The sequence below is a fragment of the Populus euphratica genome, unplaced genomic scaffold (genome assembly GCF_000495115.2).
Source record: "Populus euphratica unplaced genomic scaffold, PopEup_1.0 scaffold1099.1, whole genome shotgun sequence".
NCBI classification, from domain to species: domain Eukaryota; kingdom Viridiplantae; phylum Streptophyta; class Magnoliopsida; order Malpighiales; family Salicaceae; genus Populus; species Populus euphratica.
Window position 1 is genome coordinate 12,474 of NW_011500944.1, and position 15,718 is coordinate 28,191.

Here is a 15,718-nt window from a genome sequence, read left to right on the forward strand (position 1 = left end):
TTTTAACACCTAATACCCTAAAGTCAACTGACTTGGGAGCTATTGGCCCAACGTTTGTTACATGAGTTGAGGAGAAAAGCTTAAGGGAATCAAACATTGCATTATCTACGTATCAGTATCTGCGACCCAAGTTACTAAGTTCGTAGGGATGTCTCAACACCTAATGCCTTAAGACCAACTGGTCTAGGAGTCATTAGCCGAAAACTCGTTACATGAGTTAAAGATGCATGGTGTTTTAAGTTATATGTATATCTATTTAAAAAAAAAGAAAATAATAATAATAATAATCCCAACCCAAGGAAGTTAACGTTAAATATTAGAACAAAAATTTTGTTTTCTTCCAAGAAAAGCCCCATAATTATGTGTTGATATATTAAGCACAAAAGAAAGATTTATTAATATCTTGTTAAGAGGTATTGAGCAGATATATAAATTTAAGGAGAGTTTGTTTATCTGGATAGATTAATGGAAGTTGAATGATGAATACCTTGCTTTGTGGAATTTGCAAATTGTTTTTCTATTTTAACGCTTTGATTACTAGAGACTAGTAATAAGCTGGTTAGGGGGTGTGATTAGTACTTAAAAGTGTATTTTTATCATGGTTTTATATCATCATTTTGCACTCGAAGTATCAATAACTCCTTAACTAATATGTTTTATAATAACGTATCTAATAATATAAGATACCTTTAATTTATGGTAAATATTCATTTTAAATGCAGGCCTATCACATAAATGAAAGAATTGATTGATGAATTTAAGAACTGAAACTGAAAGGACAAAGAGATGGCCAAACTTAGAAAAGAGATGTCGGTGCAATCCAAACCAGAACACTGTTCGGTAATTGGGTCATATCTGGAGTTGTAGGTCTCAAATTTAGGCCTACTTTATATGGATGGAAAGGTAATATATAGGCCTACAACTTTTAAATGAGCCCAAGATCTAAAAAGGTCATTTTCAAGTCCAAATTCTAGCAATAACAAAGAAGTCTGAATCTGTCTTCCAGCCCGAGCACTGTTCAGTGTTTGGCCCATATCTGAAGTTCTAAAAGTTCAAACAACCTAAATTTTGTACACAAGAAATCTGAGACAATTTCCTACAACTTTCATGTTTTTAAATGGCTCCAATTTTGACATTATCAATGACATTTTGGGCAGACAAGAGAAGATAAGGATTGTCATCAAGTCAAGAGTTGGTCACCCACTCATCAATTAGTCATCAAATCAATAGTTCCCATTTTTGGCCTATAAAAGGAGGCATTTTCCATGCATTTAAGCATCTTGGTTTCCAGATCAAGATCATGCTCTTGCTTTCTCTCTTTGTATTTTTTGAATTGCTTATGCTTTGCTTTCATTAATATCAAGTTTATGCCTTTCATTTCCTTTCATTTACTTAGCTAACTTTTATCTTATTTATGTTCTTATTTTGTTTATTTATTTTTCTTTCTTTCATTATGTCTAGCTAAGTTTATTATGTCAATGTGAAAAGGTTACACTAATAGTGTAAGAATAAGTATAGTGTAAACATAATATGGACTTTAATGTTTGATACTAACATGTTTTGTATTTGTTATCTTGTTCACTCTTTAATACTTTGCTTGTTAAATGACTAATCTTGATTTATGTTGTATAACACTTGGTACAACAAATGCTTGGCAATTTCATAGTTCATACTGTATGGTATAACCGACACCTGAGCTATGAAAGGAACTTGATTTATTGTTAACATAAGTTATAATCATGAATGCTTGATAAGATTTACAAGTATTAGCATTAATCGAATAAGATGACTAATGTAATCATGTTAACAATCTATAATCAGATTGGAACCTCCTTTGTGTGTGGTTTCCAATTGAGTAATAAGAGTTTATACTATACTTGTTTGATATATCATTAGTGGAACCTCTAATCTGGACATTTGTTATTATTGTTGTTTAATCTTTACATTAATATTCCATCTCAAAGTTCTCATCATCTTCTTCTTCTCCTCCTTCTTTTTTTTTATTATTATTATTCTTACTACTACTACTAGTATTATTATTATTATTATTATTATTATTATTATTATTATTATTATTATCATTATTATTATTATTAATTATTATTATTATTATTATTATGATGATCATCATCATTGTTCTTGTTGTTGTTGTTATTGTTGTTTATAATTTGTACAATTAACTTCTCTGTGGTTCGATCCCGGTCTTGCCGAGTTATTTATTACTTCGACACTCCTGCACTTGGGAGAAGACATCAATCTTTTAGTCGTGTCAGTTGATCTATTTTTTAAACACCATTAATAATAGGTATTAGTAGGTAAAAATGAGTTGAAAATAATTTTTTGAGTCCAGAAAAACTTGGCTCAATTTAATGGCTAGAAATAGAACTAGCAAACAAAGTATCATATGTTTTATTTTTATTTTTATTTTTATCATAGAAAAGAAGGTTTCAATTGAAGATATATATATATATATATTAAATGATTGAAATGTTTAACAAATTTTTATTATTCCAAAAACATTGTGCAAATAAAAAAATTATAGCATTGTTTTAAATATGATGCATAAAAGAATTAATTTTTTTGTTGAAAGAAAAAAGTAATTATAGCATTATTTTAAATAGGATGCATAAAAGAATTAATTTTTTTGTTGAAAGAAAAAAGTAATCTATCAATAAAAAAAATTGAGTTTTTGATTAAAAATATACAATATTTTTAGTTCAAATTGTTATATTTTTCTCAAATATTTCTTTTTGAATTTTTTGCTTTTTATTCAAGGAATTATTGTGCTATAAAAAAATTGCTTTATTGTGGAAACAAGAAAAATATTCATTAGTCATGAAGATAGTTTTGATTTAAAAAATACATTTCTACTTCATAATTATATTTTCTAAAAACATTTATTTTTATTATTATATAATTAAATAAAAAATAAATTTTGAAAAGCAAAGTTCTAAAACATGTTCATGTCTACAATCTAGGTTATGGGTTGATTGAGTTAACTTGAATCAATTGAAAACATTATCATTTTGATGTTTAAAAAAAAAACATATTAAGACAATATTATTTTAAATTTGTTTAAGTTAAATTGGGATTTTACCTGTGGAGTCAAGTCATGCATGGACTTATTATATCAATTAAGTTATATTGAGATAATTTTCATCCAATTTAATTGAAAACCTAGCCTAAATAGATGTCAACTAGATAAGTTATCATGTTGACTTATTATAACAAATTATATTTAATAACATGACTCCATATTTTAGCATCCATTAGTATTGTTCTTCTAAATTTATTGTAGCATTCCCTTTCATGTGAAAAGGAAATGTTTCCTCCATGTTCAAAAACTCTCATCTTTTATGAATAAAAACCTCTTTTAATACTTGAATGAAAGTGATATAAACCTCATCTTTTTTTTTTTAAATGAAATAAAACTCTAATTAGATTTTATTATAGCCAAGTAACCGCATAAATATGCTTAAAACCAAATACATTTTAGAGGATATTTTGAAGCGGGTATTAACATATTTTCTATTAATATTTGAGTTTTTATTTTAAATTAATTTTTTATTGTTCTAATATACTACTGTTAAAAATAAATTTTAAAAATAAAAAAATATTTTTTTTAATGTTTTTTTGGACAAAAAATATTTTGAAAAGCAATAATTATTATATTTTCAAAAACCTTTTTAATATTAAAAAATTGTATCACTAGAAATTTACGTTCTATTTTGGTCATGAAATAAAATAATATATTTGAGATTACCAATGAAACCTATCTTAATTATATGAATTATACTCAATTCCCTCGCGTCTTGATTTTTTGTTACATGTTTATATAGTTAAGGTGAATTTTCCCCATGTGAAATGTATTTTTATATAGTATTAATCATGTTTTTTATCAAAAAAAATAATAATCAAAACCTATTTAGATTACAAAATGTTTTATAGTACTTGAAAAGTAATTAATAATATCTTAATAGTTATTTTTTAGGTTCACATTATAAAATAAATAGACATGAAAAAAAATCATAATTCACTAAAAGTAATAAAAACATAGTTATTTATAATTTTCATCTCATACTTGTATTTTATATTTTTTTATTAAAATTGTATAGATAGTAATTAGTAGGATGTTATGAGTTACTCTATAAATATTATAAAATTTATCGCTAGATTACAACATGTAAAGTTTTAATATTTTTAAACCAATAATTTTATTTTTTTCCTCATAATTTAAGATTTTTTTAGAATAATTATAAGCAAATATCTATTTTATATATATAATACTAGAAATGTGTATGAGAGAATTCCTGGGCCTAAATAAATTTTTGTTAGGGCTGAACTTGAGGAGACGGCCCAGAACTGAGCTGAGCTTGCAATTGGCCCTAGCCCTGTGTGATCTTCCTGGCTCAAACCTGTAAATCCCTCGTCGTGTCACTAATAAATGATTAGATCCTCTCCAGGCCATATTGCTTTGCCAAAACGGGAAGAAAATAAATATATATAAAAAAGGAGTATTTTTCACAAATCCGTTAAAAAATACATTACGATAACAGTAAAACGATGATGATATATCATTGAGAACGACGGTAGTTAGTGATGATGGTGTATTAATGGTTAAGATTATTGAATGATATTTTAAATATATTATTAATGTCTATAAAATATTTTTTAAGTATTGCTGAAAATACTGGTTATTTCCCAGATTCTGGCCAGCAGAATGCCCACCAACCTTAACAAACTTATTGTCTTTAATGATATCGCTGTCCTTATTTTCCAAGCCCCATTCGTCTTAATTCCTAAACAGCTTCCATGGCAGCATGATTAGGACATCTAACCCAGGCCTGTGACAGGTAAAGATGGATGGAGCCATGATGTTGCATGCGCATGCAGCATCATGAGGCGGGCAAAAAGACATGCGTTAGATGCATGCCGTGTCCTTGTGTCTGCTACCTGTGCCACTAATTAATTTGTCCCTTCCCCAATAATGTTCTTTACACTTCTACTAATATTTTCCTTCACGGAGAAACTCCCCTTTTTTAAGGAGATTATTTATGGAATTTAACATTTTTTCACTTTCCATTTTCTGATCAAGACACCGATCTGATTGGGCTGTTCACTTTGTTGGGTCAACGCCGAGTGCTTCCTCACATTAGACCATATTTACCAGGGCACTAATTTATTTTCTAGGATCTACCATCATTGATCAAATAATTAGTGGGTTAACACTAGCAATTAACGAGGGGGGTTGCTTTTAAACATAGCAATCAGATCAGACCGGTTCAAGTCTAGGGTTATAGGTTGATTTGGTCAGCAAATCAATTCAAATTTGTTGAAAACCAACGTTGTGTTTTTTTTTTAAAAAATTAAAACAATACAGTTTGGGGAATAAAATAAAATAAATAAATAAATTGATATCATTATAGACAATAACTTAAATTTTTTTTAGAGCTAACCTGGTTAAATCTTATTTAAATTTAATTAGAACAACTTGTTATTTAATTAAAATAAAAACATGACTCAATTTTAATTTGATAACTATACTATAAAATATTTCTATATGTTCTTTAAATTTAGATACTCTAAGTGTGTTGTTAATTTATAAGATTGTTCTATTGATCCTTTAAAGTATTCTTTACTTCTTGTTTACAGATGTAAGATTTCCATACAACCTACCAACTTATTTATGTTTCCTTTTCTTTTAATTTACAGATTACATTTCTTCAAAGACAGTAGAAGCAGATATCAAGTTAGCTGTCTATTTACACCTTTTTTTCTGGGTTGCGGTGCAAGTTTTATATATATATATATAATAAAAAATACTTTAAAAAACAATTATTGCACACTTCCAAACCAACATTAAATAAAATCAGTCCAAATCTCAAAATCTTATCAACCCAGCAATCCCTCCTCCAATTAATGAACTCAAAATGCTATAAAATCAAACACAGCTTAAAAAATTATCGAGGAATATTTTGATTCTTTCACAGCCAAACAAAATAAAATTATGTTGTAACTATTTTTTTCACTCACCTAAGTTGTATTTTATTAGTATTTCAGAATTAAAAAAACATATAAAATAAAAATATATTTATTTGAAAAGATAGAAATATAAATATTTTAATACATTTATCTTGAAAATAATTTTATAATAATTTTTTATATTTTTAAAATAAAAGGTATAAAAAGAGAACATTTCCATTATTTAACCATATCTGTTTTTTAGTCTTAAAATAGCAAATAAACGTTACCTTAGCCCTCGCTGGCACGCAGGGGAAAAAAAACTGATGACTGCAAAAATCCACTTTACCAAGTATAACAAATATATCATACCAGATGTCAAAATATGGTTGGAGGTATAACTGACCAGCCACCCTGTAATCAAATCCAGGGCCAGGAGGGAAATCATGCGGTGGTTCAGCTCTGATACCTCATACCTCCCAGTGGAACTCACTTCATTTTCATTTATTCATACCAAATGACCATTTGCCACATCACCAAGAGAGGCACGTGAGCGAACAAAGAACAAATAAATCCGTTTTAATTATTTCACCTGCGTGCTGCATTGATACAGTGAAAAGGATTTTTTCTTTTTCTTTTTCTTTTTCTTTTTAATCACCAGTTATCCAGACCAAGGCTCGATTATTAATTTTGGAGGTGCACATGTTGTTTTTTATATTTTTTATTTAAAAATATATTAAAATAATATTTTTTATTTTTTAAAAATTTATTTTATTTAAAGCAATGTTTTTCATTTTTTAAAATACTTTTTAATTGCAGTATCAAACAAGGAGTAGTTGATACGTCTCTGCATTTTTTTAATTCATATTTTTATTTTTACGAGGAAATGAAAAGGTGAGCAGTGTTTTCCACATTTTAATGCAGATGATAGTTTACAATATTGATAAAATATTTACGCTAAGTGATTGTTGCTATTATTTCTGTTCCGTCTTAGGATCATGCAATTATTAAAATCTAAATATATTGTATAATAGTTAAAATAATCTAGTCAATATATCACATATAAATTTCATAATAATAGATAAAAGGATTATATTGAATGGCATAAACTCAGTGTTTTTCACATGCTATAATTTTGAAATTTTGAATTTAATTGATAAATGAACTGTTATTTTTTAATTTGAGTATGGAACAAGGTCATGAAAAAACATTTTTTTCATAAATAAATTTAGTTTTAAATGTTGATATAGATGGAGACTCCAGACTTGGAAAAAGAATATAATTTTAATATACCAAACCTAATTCAAAAATATCTTCATCACTAAAACATAATCTTATTACTTGATTTGAAAACATTATTGTTTTGCATAAAATATTTTATTATATTTATAAGTAATAATATGAAAATTAGAATGGTAATATAATGATAATCATGTATTATGATAATAAAAAAACTGTAATCGGTTACAGGATGAGAGTAAATAATAGTAGTGGTAGTGATAATAATAATAAAATAATAAAAATAAAAATAATATATATCATGGTGATGTCAGCTAAATAGTAATGATAATTGGAATAATTAAATGATATTATAAATATATTAACATAAATAAATTTATTTTTAAATTCACGAGCTAAATTCACGAGCTAAAGATGTTTTCCAATAATTGAATTAAATATTTTATATTGATCAATTTTATTTTTTAATATTTTATAAAAATATATTTATATAAAAATCAAAAAATATTTTTTATGTAAAACAAACTCCCACAATTATTTGTGCATATGCTAAACCTAAAAAAAATCAAAGAAAAAAAATAGAATAGAAAACGGGTGTCTCTCACACTTTACCATAAAGGAGTAAAAAATAGTAGGATGAGGGAGAATTAGAAGAGATTAGAACCCTGTTTATTTATAGAAAATTAATTTTTTTGAAAAGTGATTTATTTGAAAAGATAAATTATTTTTTAATGTTTGATAATATTATAAAAAATAAATTGAAAAATATTTTTTAAAGTTTAGTTATGTTATGGAAAATTAATTGAAAAATAGCTTATCAATATTTTTTTTCAAGTTGATTAAAATAACAAGGAATAAACCTTACAAATTAAAAAGTTAAATGAAAATAAAATTAAAAAAAATCTAATTTCATAAATCATCTAAAATAAAATAAATAATAATCAAAATAATAGAGATCAAATCTAACAAAAAAATTAAAAGATGATGAAATAATAATAATAATAATAATTTAATAAATTATTTTAAATAAAATAAGTAATAAAAAAATAAGGATCAAATTTGATAGTTAAAAAAATTCAATTAAAAAAAATAATAAGAGAATAATAAATAACAATCATAAAAATAAGGATCAAAGTTGATATAAAAACTAAATTAAATCAAATTTTAAGAAATGCAATTGACAGAAAAATCAAATAAAATATATAGCAATCAAAATTTTGAGAATCAAATTTAATATAATCAACAAATAATATAACATTTATAAATTTTTTATAATTTTTAAAAAGTATTTTTTGTCTAAAATAAAAAATACTTTTCTGAAAATTAAATTAAATTTTTATTTAATAGGAAAGTATTTTCTCTTAATTAGAAAATATTTTTTATCAAATAACTTTTTTAATAATAAAGAAATACAAAAATTATAAAGAAATAATTTTTTTAAAAACACAACATAAAAAAAGAAGAAAGCAGTACAAGTTGCAAAAAAAAAAAATCCACGGTCTCTTTTTACACTTTACTTTTTATTAAAAAAAACTCAAATCATTAAAAAAATATATTTATATTTTAGTTTATGATAAGCAGGTGCAAGACCCGATCCAGGAAAGGTCATGATCGACCTCCCAATATACATGTTCTTTTAAAAGTACCAAAACGACTCTTTTTGACCCAATTTTGTTTTTTTTAATGAATGAGTTGAGATCCGAGTTTTGATCATTCCAGGTCAAAAATCAATAAAATCAACGAGTCATCCTGAGTTACTCACCCAGTCAAACAATTTTTTTTTTTTTCAATCCAAACCAGTTTAAACTCAGCTCCGACGTCTTGAATTTTACAACCATGCCCTATAATAATAATAATAATAATAATAATAATTATCATCATAATAATCTATCTAGATAGTGGTCAAGTGGTAAAGACTTGAGATTAAGGGGTTTGTTCCCTCTGTGGTCTCAGGTTCGAGTTCTTGGTTGCTTATATGATGGTCACTGGAGGCTTACATGGTCGTTAACTTCAGGGCCCGTGGAATTAGTTGTGGTACGCGCAAGCTGCCCGGACATCCACATTAATCTATAATAATAATAATAATAATCATCATCATAATAATCCATCTGCATATGCTTTTTTCCTTGTTTTGTGCAGCACAGCAACAGCAGGGAAGCAACTCATAGGTTTTTTTTTTCCGACTGTGGTGTGCCCAACTCCAAATCATTACTTTCCCTTTTCCTTTTCTCTCAAAAAAAGCCACCTCTCTCTCTCTCCCTCTCTCCTCTCAAAAAAAGCCACCTCTCTCTCTCTCTTCCCCCCCTGTTCCTTTTTAGAAAAATAAATAAAAAATCGATTGCTAATAAGGGTTTTTGAGTGACACAGAGAGGAGGGATTGTGGACTGTAATGAGGAAGAAGAGTGACAGCAAATGGGGTGTGTGTTCGGGAAAGAGCTGAATGCGAAGAAATGTGCGGTGGAGAGAGAGGGTGGTGGTGGAGAGCGGAGGAGAGAGGTGGAAGTTAGGGTTGCGAAGGCGGAGGAGAATGAGGCTTGTAATGGAGAAAATGAGAAGGGAAATAATAATGACGTGTTGGAGGAAAGACGGAGAAGAGAAAAGAGGCATAGGTCTTCGAAACCTAATCCGAGATTAAGTAATGCTCCTAAGCATATACATGGTGAACAAGTTGCTGCTGGTTGGCCTTCCTGGCTCTCTGCTGTTGCTGGTGAAGCTATCAATGGTTGGACCCCTCGTCGCGCTGATACCTTTGAAAAACTTGATAAGGTACATATGATTTTGTTGTTGTTGTTGTTGTCGTCGTCAAGTTGGTTAATGTCAATGATCATGTGCTGTTTTTTTTACATATGATTTTGTTGTTGTTGTTGTTGTCGTCGTCAAGTTGGTTAATGTCAATGATCATGTGCTTTTTTGTTTTTTTGTTTTTTTTGTGTGTGTCAGTGTTCGATTTCGTGAGTGGTTGTTGTTTAATGTTGCTATGATTAGACAGCATGTGATTTTGTTCTTCGAAGTGTCGAGTTTATTTGATGAAATGGGTTTTTGTTTTATGGGATTCTGAGAATTTAAGAAAGAGAATAAATTGAGTTATTGATTTTTAAAGTTATTTGTTGTTGAGGGCGGGGTATGATTTTGTAATTAATCTGTTGTTGTTGTTGTTGTTGTTGTTTTCAGATTGGGCAAGGGACATATAGTAATGTGTACAAAGCCAGGGATACATTGACGGGGAAAATTGTTGCATTGAAGAAGGTTCGGTTTGACAATTTGGAGCCCGAGAGTGTCAAGTTCATGGCTAGGGAGATTTTGATTTTGCGTCGATTGGATCATCCCAATGTTGTGAAGCTAGAGGGTTTGGTGACATCAAGGATGTCTTGTAGTTTATATCTTGTGTTTGAGTACATGGAACATGATTTAGCTGGACTTGCAGCGAGTCCTAATATCAAGTTCACGGAGCCTCAGGTGGTTAATTTGTTATTATGCTAGTTGTTGTTTGTGTTATTTGATATGTGGCTTTCATCTTATATGTAAGAATTGGCAGGTGAAATGTTACATGCATCAATTGTTATCTGGCCTTGAACATTGTCACAATCGCTATGTGCTCCATCGCGATATTAAAGGCTCAAATCTTCTTATTGGCAATGATGGAGTGCTCAAAATTGCTGACTTTGGGCTGGCTTCCTTTTTTGATCCTAATCACAAGCAGCCTATGACTAGCAGGGTGGTTACCCTATGGTACCGACCCCCAGAGCTTCTTCTTGGGGCCACTGATTATGGCGTTGGTGTGGACCTCTGGAGTGCTGGTTGCATTCTCGCTGAGTTATTGGCTGGAAAGCCTATCATGCCTGGTCGTACTGAGGTAACATTATTGATTTATTCAGTTTCATCCACCACCACTTCTTACTTCATCCAGAGATGCTTCATTTAGACTGTTCAGTGTTGCAGGATGTCAATTATTTCTTTTGTCACATGTTTCTTGTTATATCATTAATTACGTGTTTTGTTTGTTTGCTTACGTTACTGCTTTGGCTGACCAAGAAAGTGAACACTTTAGTGGTTTATTGGAAAGATGATCTAATGATGTAGCAGAAGCACTTGTATTGTTATGCATGCAAAGGATTTCTCTTTGTATACTAATGTTAATTTTATAATTGAATACTAGTTTGGGATTAAGGCTTGGTTGTCATGGTTGTTGTATAGGTGGAGCAACTACACAAGATATTTAAACTATGTGGCTCCCCATCTGAAGAGTATTGGAAAAAGTCAAAGCTGCCACATGCAACCATATTTAAGCCCCAACAATCATACAAGCGATGTATAGCTGAGACTTTTAAAGACTTTCCACCTTCATCACTGCCTCTAATTGAGACTCTTCTTGCAATTGACCCAGCAGAACGTCGAACTGCTACAGCTGCATTGAGGAGTGAAGTGAGTCTTTGTTCTATAATACATTACTACATCTTCTCTTCAGCAGCATCTTCTTCCACTATATTCTACCGTGATGTGTATGAAGGACACTTGATTGAAAATGTGCTTCTTTGGTGACATTCAATCTGAGACACACTGCAGTACATAATCTACTTGCATTTTGCTATTTCTCAGGATTGTCTCTGGTATTATTATTTAAACTTTGCTATCTTGACATGATTTGATGCAATCAAGAAGAATGAGCAGAGGATTTTGGATGTTCAGTTTTAGCCTTTTCTTTATCTGATAGAATGTTTCTGCTTTGCACTGGTTGGACTTGGATAGAACTCAAACCAAGCTCCCATGTTCTCCTAGCTCAACCATCGACTTTTCAGCCCTGGTTGGATTTGAACATTTGTAGGCCTCCTCTGACCTAACCATATTTGCTTCCCTACAGGATTACTTCCGACCATTTCTAGTATTACTGCAGATTTGGATCACTTACTGATAATTAAACCCACTTGAAGCCATTATTGTTTGTCAAAACTCTAGTTTCACCTGTCTTTATCAACTTTTGTTGGAAATGTTTCTGTGTAATCTGTTAAAAGATGACATGCTTTCTTCAGCACAATATGTTTTTCCCTGAAATATATGGGAGATCAAAGGTTTTTTAGGATTGTTAGTTCAGCAGTGAAGTGAGAAACTTCTGTTCAAAGCAAAGGCCTTGTAAAGTAAAGAAGCACAGCTTGAATGAGCTTTTGGACTGGCCAACCCTGAGTTGATTCAGTTTGGTTTAATGAATTTTAGTTAGAATGGGTTGCATTCGTAGGCTAAGCACTGCTGTTTATAGAAATCACAGTTTTTATATCCAAAACTGAGCCAAGCAGCTTTCAGTTAGAATATATTCAAGCTTCTTTCTTTTCAACTTCTGTGGTTTTATGTCATTGTAATTGGTTGTTCTTGTCTTTCAGTTCTTCACTACCAAGCCTTATGCTTGTGATCCTTCTAGCCTTCCAAAATATCCTCCGAGCAAGGAAATGGATGCTAAATTACGTGATGAAGAAAGTAGAAGGTGGGGTGGCTTGAATATGCTCAATCTTAATATTTGGTTTGGTCACTTGCATGGTAGATTTTATCTCTAGAATGTGAAGAAAGTTAAACTCTGACTGGTATTTTATTACGCTGGAAAAAAAAAAAAGCGGAACAGAATTGCAGAAAACGTCATGTTAAAAAAACAGGACAATGTTTATCTTCCCTTTCATAAACTAAAGGTCACCTGTAAGGCATTTTCTCCTATAATACTCAAATTGCAGAAAACATCAAGTTAATAATTCTTTCTTCTTTCCTGTTATGCTCCTTTTATCCATTGATGCATGAAGCTATGCATGTGTAGTTTATCTATTCCTTTATTATTTCTGTGCCACCTTCTACATTTTCCTTTTTCCCTCTGCCTCATTATGTAATTTGTAGCAATCTTCATTGCTGTAGATCGAGAGCAGTTGGGAAGGCTAGTGCTGATGGTATGAAGAAGGCACGCTCACGTGACCGGGTTGCAAGGGCAATTCCTGCTCCAGAAGCTAATGCTGAACTCCAAGCTAATCTTGATGTAAGTCAGATAAACTGCATTCTCCATGAACAGTTCTACATTTCTTATGTTTATGTTGTTTTCACTGCATTATAAATTTGCTAGGCTCTATGCATTTGCTAGATAAGGAAATCAGTTATCTTTTACATTATAGGCAATTTCATTTGCTTTATGTAGACTTTTATTGGAAAAGGAATATGCAAAGTACTTCCCCTTGGTCAGACATGTTCTGCACTGTCTAGCATAAACAGTTACATTTCTTCTTCATGAGCAGAATCACATGGATCACTATATAGTTGCCTCAAGTTGTAAACCACTTCAGTTCTTGGCAAAACTAACCCCAGCAGAAGAATGGCACAAATACTGGAGTTGTTGGGTGAAGGTAAAATGGATGATTAAGGATGCAAAGTATTTGAAAGGGAAAATCAGAATATACCCTATGGATAATAGGCTGGGTAAATGTCCTTGCACCAGTTTTCTGGGCTGGTGGAGACCAATCAAGCACAGCTGGTCATATTCTCCAAATTTTTACTGTTTCAGAAAAAATCATTACACAGCATATATATATATATATATATATAGATCTCCTGGGGAGTGATAACACATGTATTCGCAAATTCTTGCCTTGCACATATAAAGATTACTATGTACTTGGGAGCCTATATATATATAGATCTCCTGAATTTGGGTCATAGTCTATAGATATGGATTTGGTTACAGCTTTCTGGGGAAAGTTTGGGGTGAGAAAATGGCATTTCACAACATTGCGGTCACTGGGTGATGCATGTATATGCTTGGTTTTAGAAAGTGTTTAAGCTAGTTTATAGAAAGAGTTTCCCTTATTACGTGTATTCTATGAATGTAGGGGTATGATGGACTATTGAAAGAACTAATAACCTTATTATGGTTCTGTATGGAAAAAAGTGCCTTTTCTTTTTATGTTTTCTTTCCATGTCAAAGGATATGCAATAGAAGAGTCTTACTGGTATTTGTCATGTGTCCCGGTCAACTAGCACCTAGCAGATCAATTTTTGGTAGCAGCGTGTCTTGCATGTCTCAGGTATTTACTGTCTAGATTGACTAGCCTCATTGTTTAACTATGTTAGGCAACAAACAGGAACCCTTTATCAGAACTTGGTAGCAGCGTGTCTTGCATGTCTCAGGCATTTACTGTCTAGATTGACTAGCCTAATTGTTTATCTCATAGTTAGGCAACAATCAGGAACCCTTTATCAGAATTGAACTTGGACTGGATTTTGTGGCAATGGGATGTGTGTAGGTTTGCATCACATTTGTGTCAGGACTTCTTTAGTGATTTAAACAATTCATGCATGGTGTTCCCTCCACATACATTGTGACTTCTCATTTAATGGCAGGGAAGTAAATGTATTTATTTGCAGGCAACACACGAACTACTTGCATGATAAGCTAAGGGATTCACAATGATTGTTAATTCATCAGATTTGCTCCTTTTGACTTGTAATTTCACAATTGACACCTTAGTGTTAATTCCCCTACAATTAATTCCTTTTGTTCCTTTTCCCTTACCAGAGGCGCCGTTTAATAACTCATGCAAATGCAAAGAGCAAAAGCGAGAAATTTCCTCCTCCACACCAAGATGGGACACTTGGCTACCCGTTGGGTTCTTCACATCACATCGATCCTGTTTTTGATCCACCTGATGTCCCATTCAGTACCACAAATTTCTCATATTCAAAAGCACATATCCAAACATGGTCAGGGCCACTGGTGGATCCAGCTGCAGTTGGCGCTCCAAAAAGAAAGAAACAGAGATAAAAATGCTGCTCAAGTCAGAGAAAAACGGCATGTAATATAATTCCTATTGTTTGTGAGATTATCCATGAGGCTGCAGAAGCTGCTGATGCTGTGCTTGTTTCCATTCCGGGAAAGCCAATTAAATTGTAAGGAGAGGTAAAATAACTTTATATTCATTTTTCTCGTCTCTTGTTCCATTATTTTGCATGCTGAGAAACTTTTCTAGTATTGTATATGTTCTTTTTGTTATTTCTTGTTTCATTAGAAAAACTCTATTTAGGTTAGTGGAAAGATTAATGAATTTGTATTGGGAACTCATTTTGTGTTTTGAGTATTTTTTGCTAATTTTTAAGGTTCACCTGTACATTCTTAGCGCTTCCATCATTTCCTATATTCATGTGGAATAAGTATTCCCATCAATCGATGTGAGGGGTGCTCTGCTGTTCTTTACAGAATGAAAATGGAAAAACACTGACACAAAAAATTACATGGATATTGGACATTGGGGCCTAACTCAGAATGCCTATGATTGTTACTTTGACTGTCATTCCTTTCAATTGTATAATGAGTTCGTAACAGTGTTGGCTGGAACCAGTTATAATTCTTTCCATCTTTTGCCAAAATTTGGCCTGACAAGCCATTCTATTGAGTTTATGGCTACAGTGCCCCTCTAATTTACCACTGGCTTTGGGGCAAATTTGCTTGTTATGTATTTCCACTTTTTTTTTTTTGTGCCCCCTGAATGACCTAAACATT

General features: G+C 30.9%; 1 protein-coding gene and 1 long non-coding RNA gene across 2 annotated transcripts; one reads left to right on the forward strand and one right to left on the reverse strand.

Moving 5' to 3' along the window:
* Positions 1-9,381: 9,381 nt before the first annotated feature.
* LOC105116873 (uncharacterized) lies at positions 9,382-9,564 on the reverse strand. Its single transcript, XR_840622.1, has 2 exons — positions 9,484-9,564; positions 9,382-9,445 (listed from the first exon to the last, which is right to left on the reverse strand). It is a non-coding gene; the product is annotated as an uncharacterized LOC105116873 (long non-coding RNA).
* LOC105116872 (probable serine/threonine-protein kinase At1g54610) lies at positions 9,466-15,326 on the forward strand. The gene is made up of 7 exons (XM_011014371.1): positions 9,466-9,966; positions 10,372-10,656; positions 10,736-11,053; positions 11,395-11,622; positions 12,573-12,673; positions 13,090-13,207; positions 14,738-15,326. Exons 1-7 carry the CDS (start codon positions 9,613-9,615, stop codon positions 14,981-14,983), a joined length of 1,650 nt encoding a protein of 549 aa, XP_011012673.1. The 5' UTR covers positions 9,466-9,612; the 3' UTR covers positions 14,984-15,326.
* Positions 15,327-15,718: the final 392 nt, after the last annotated feature.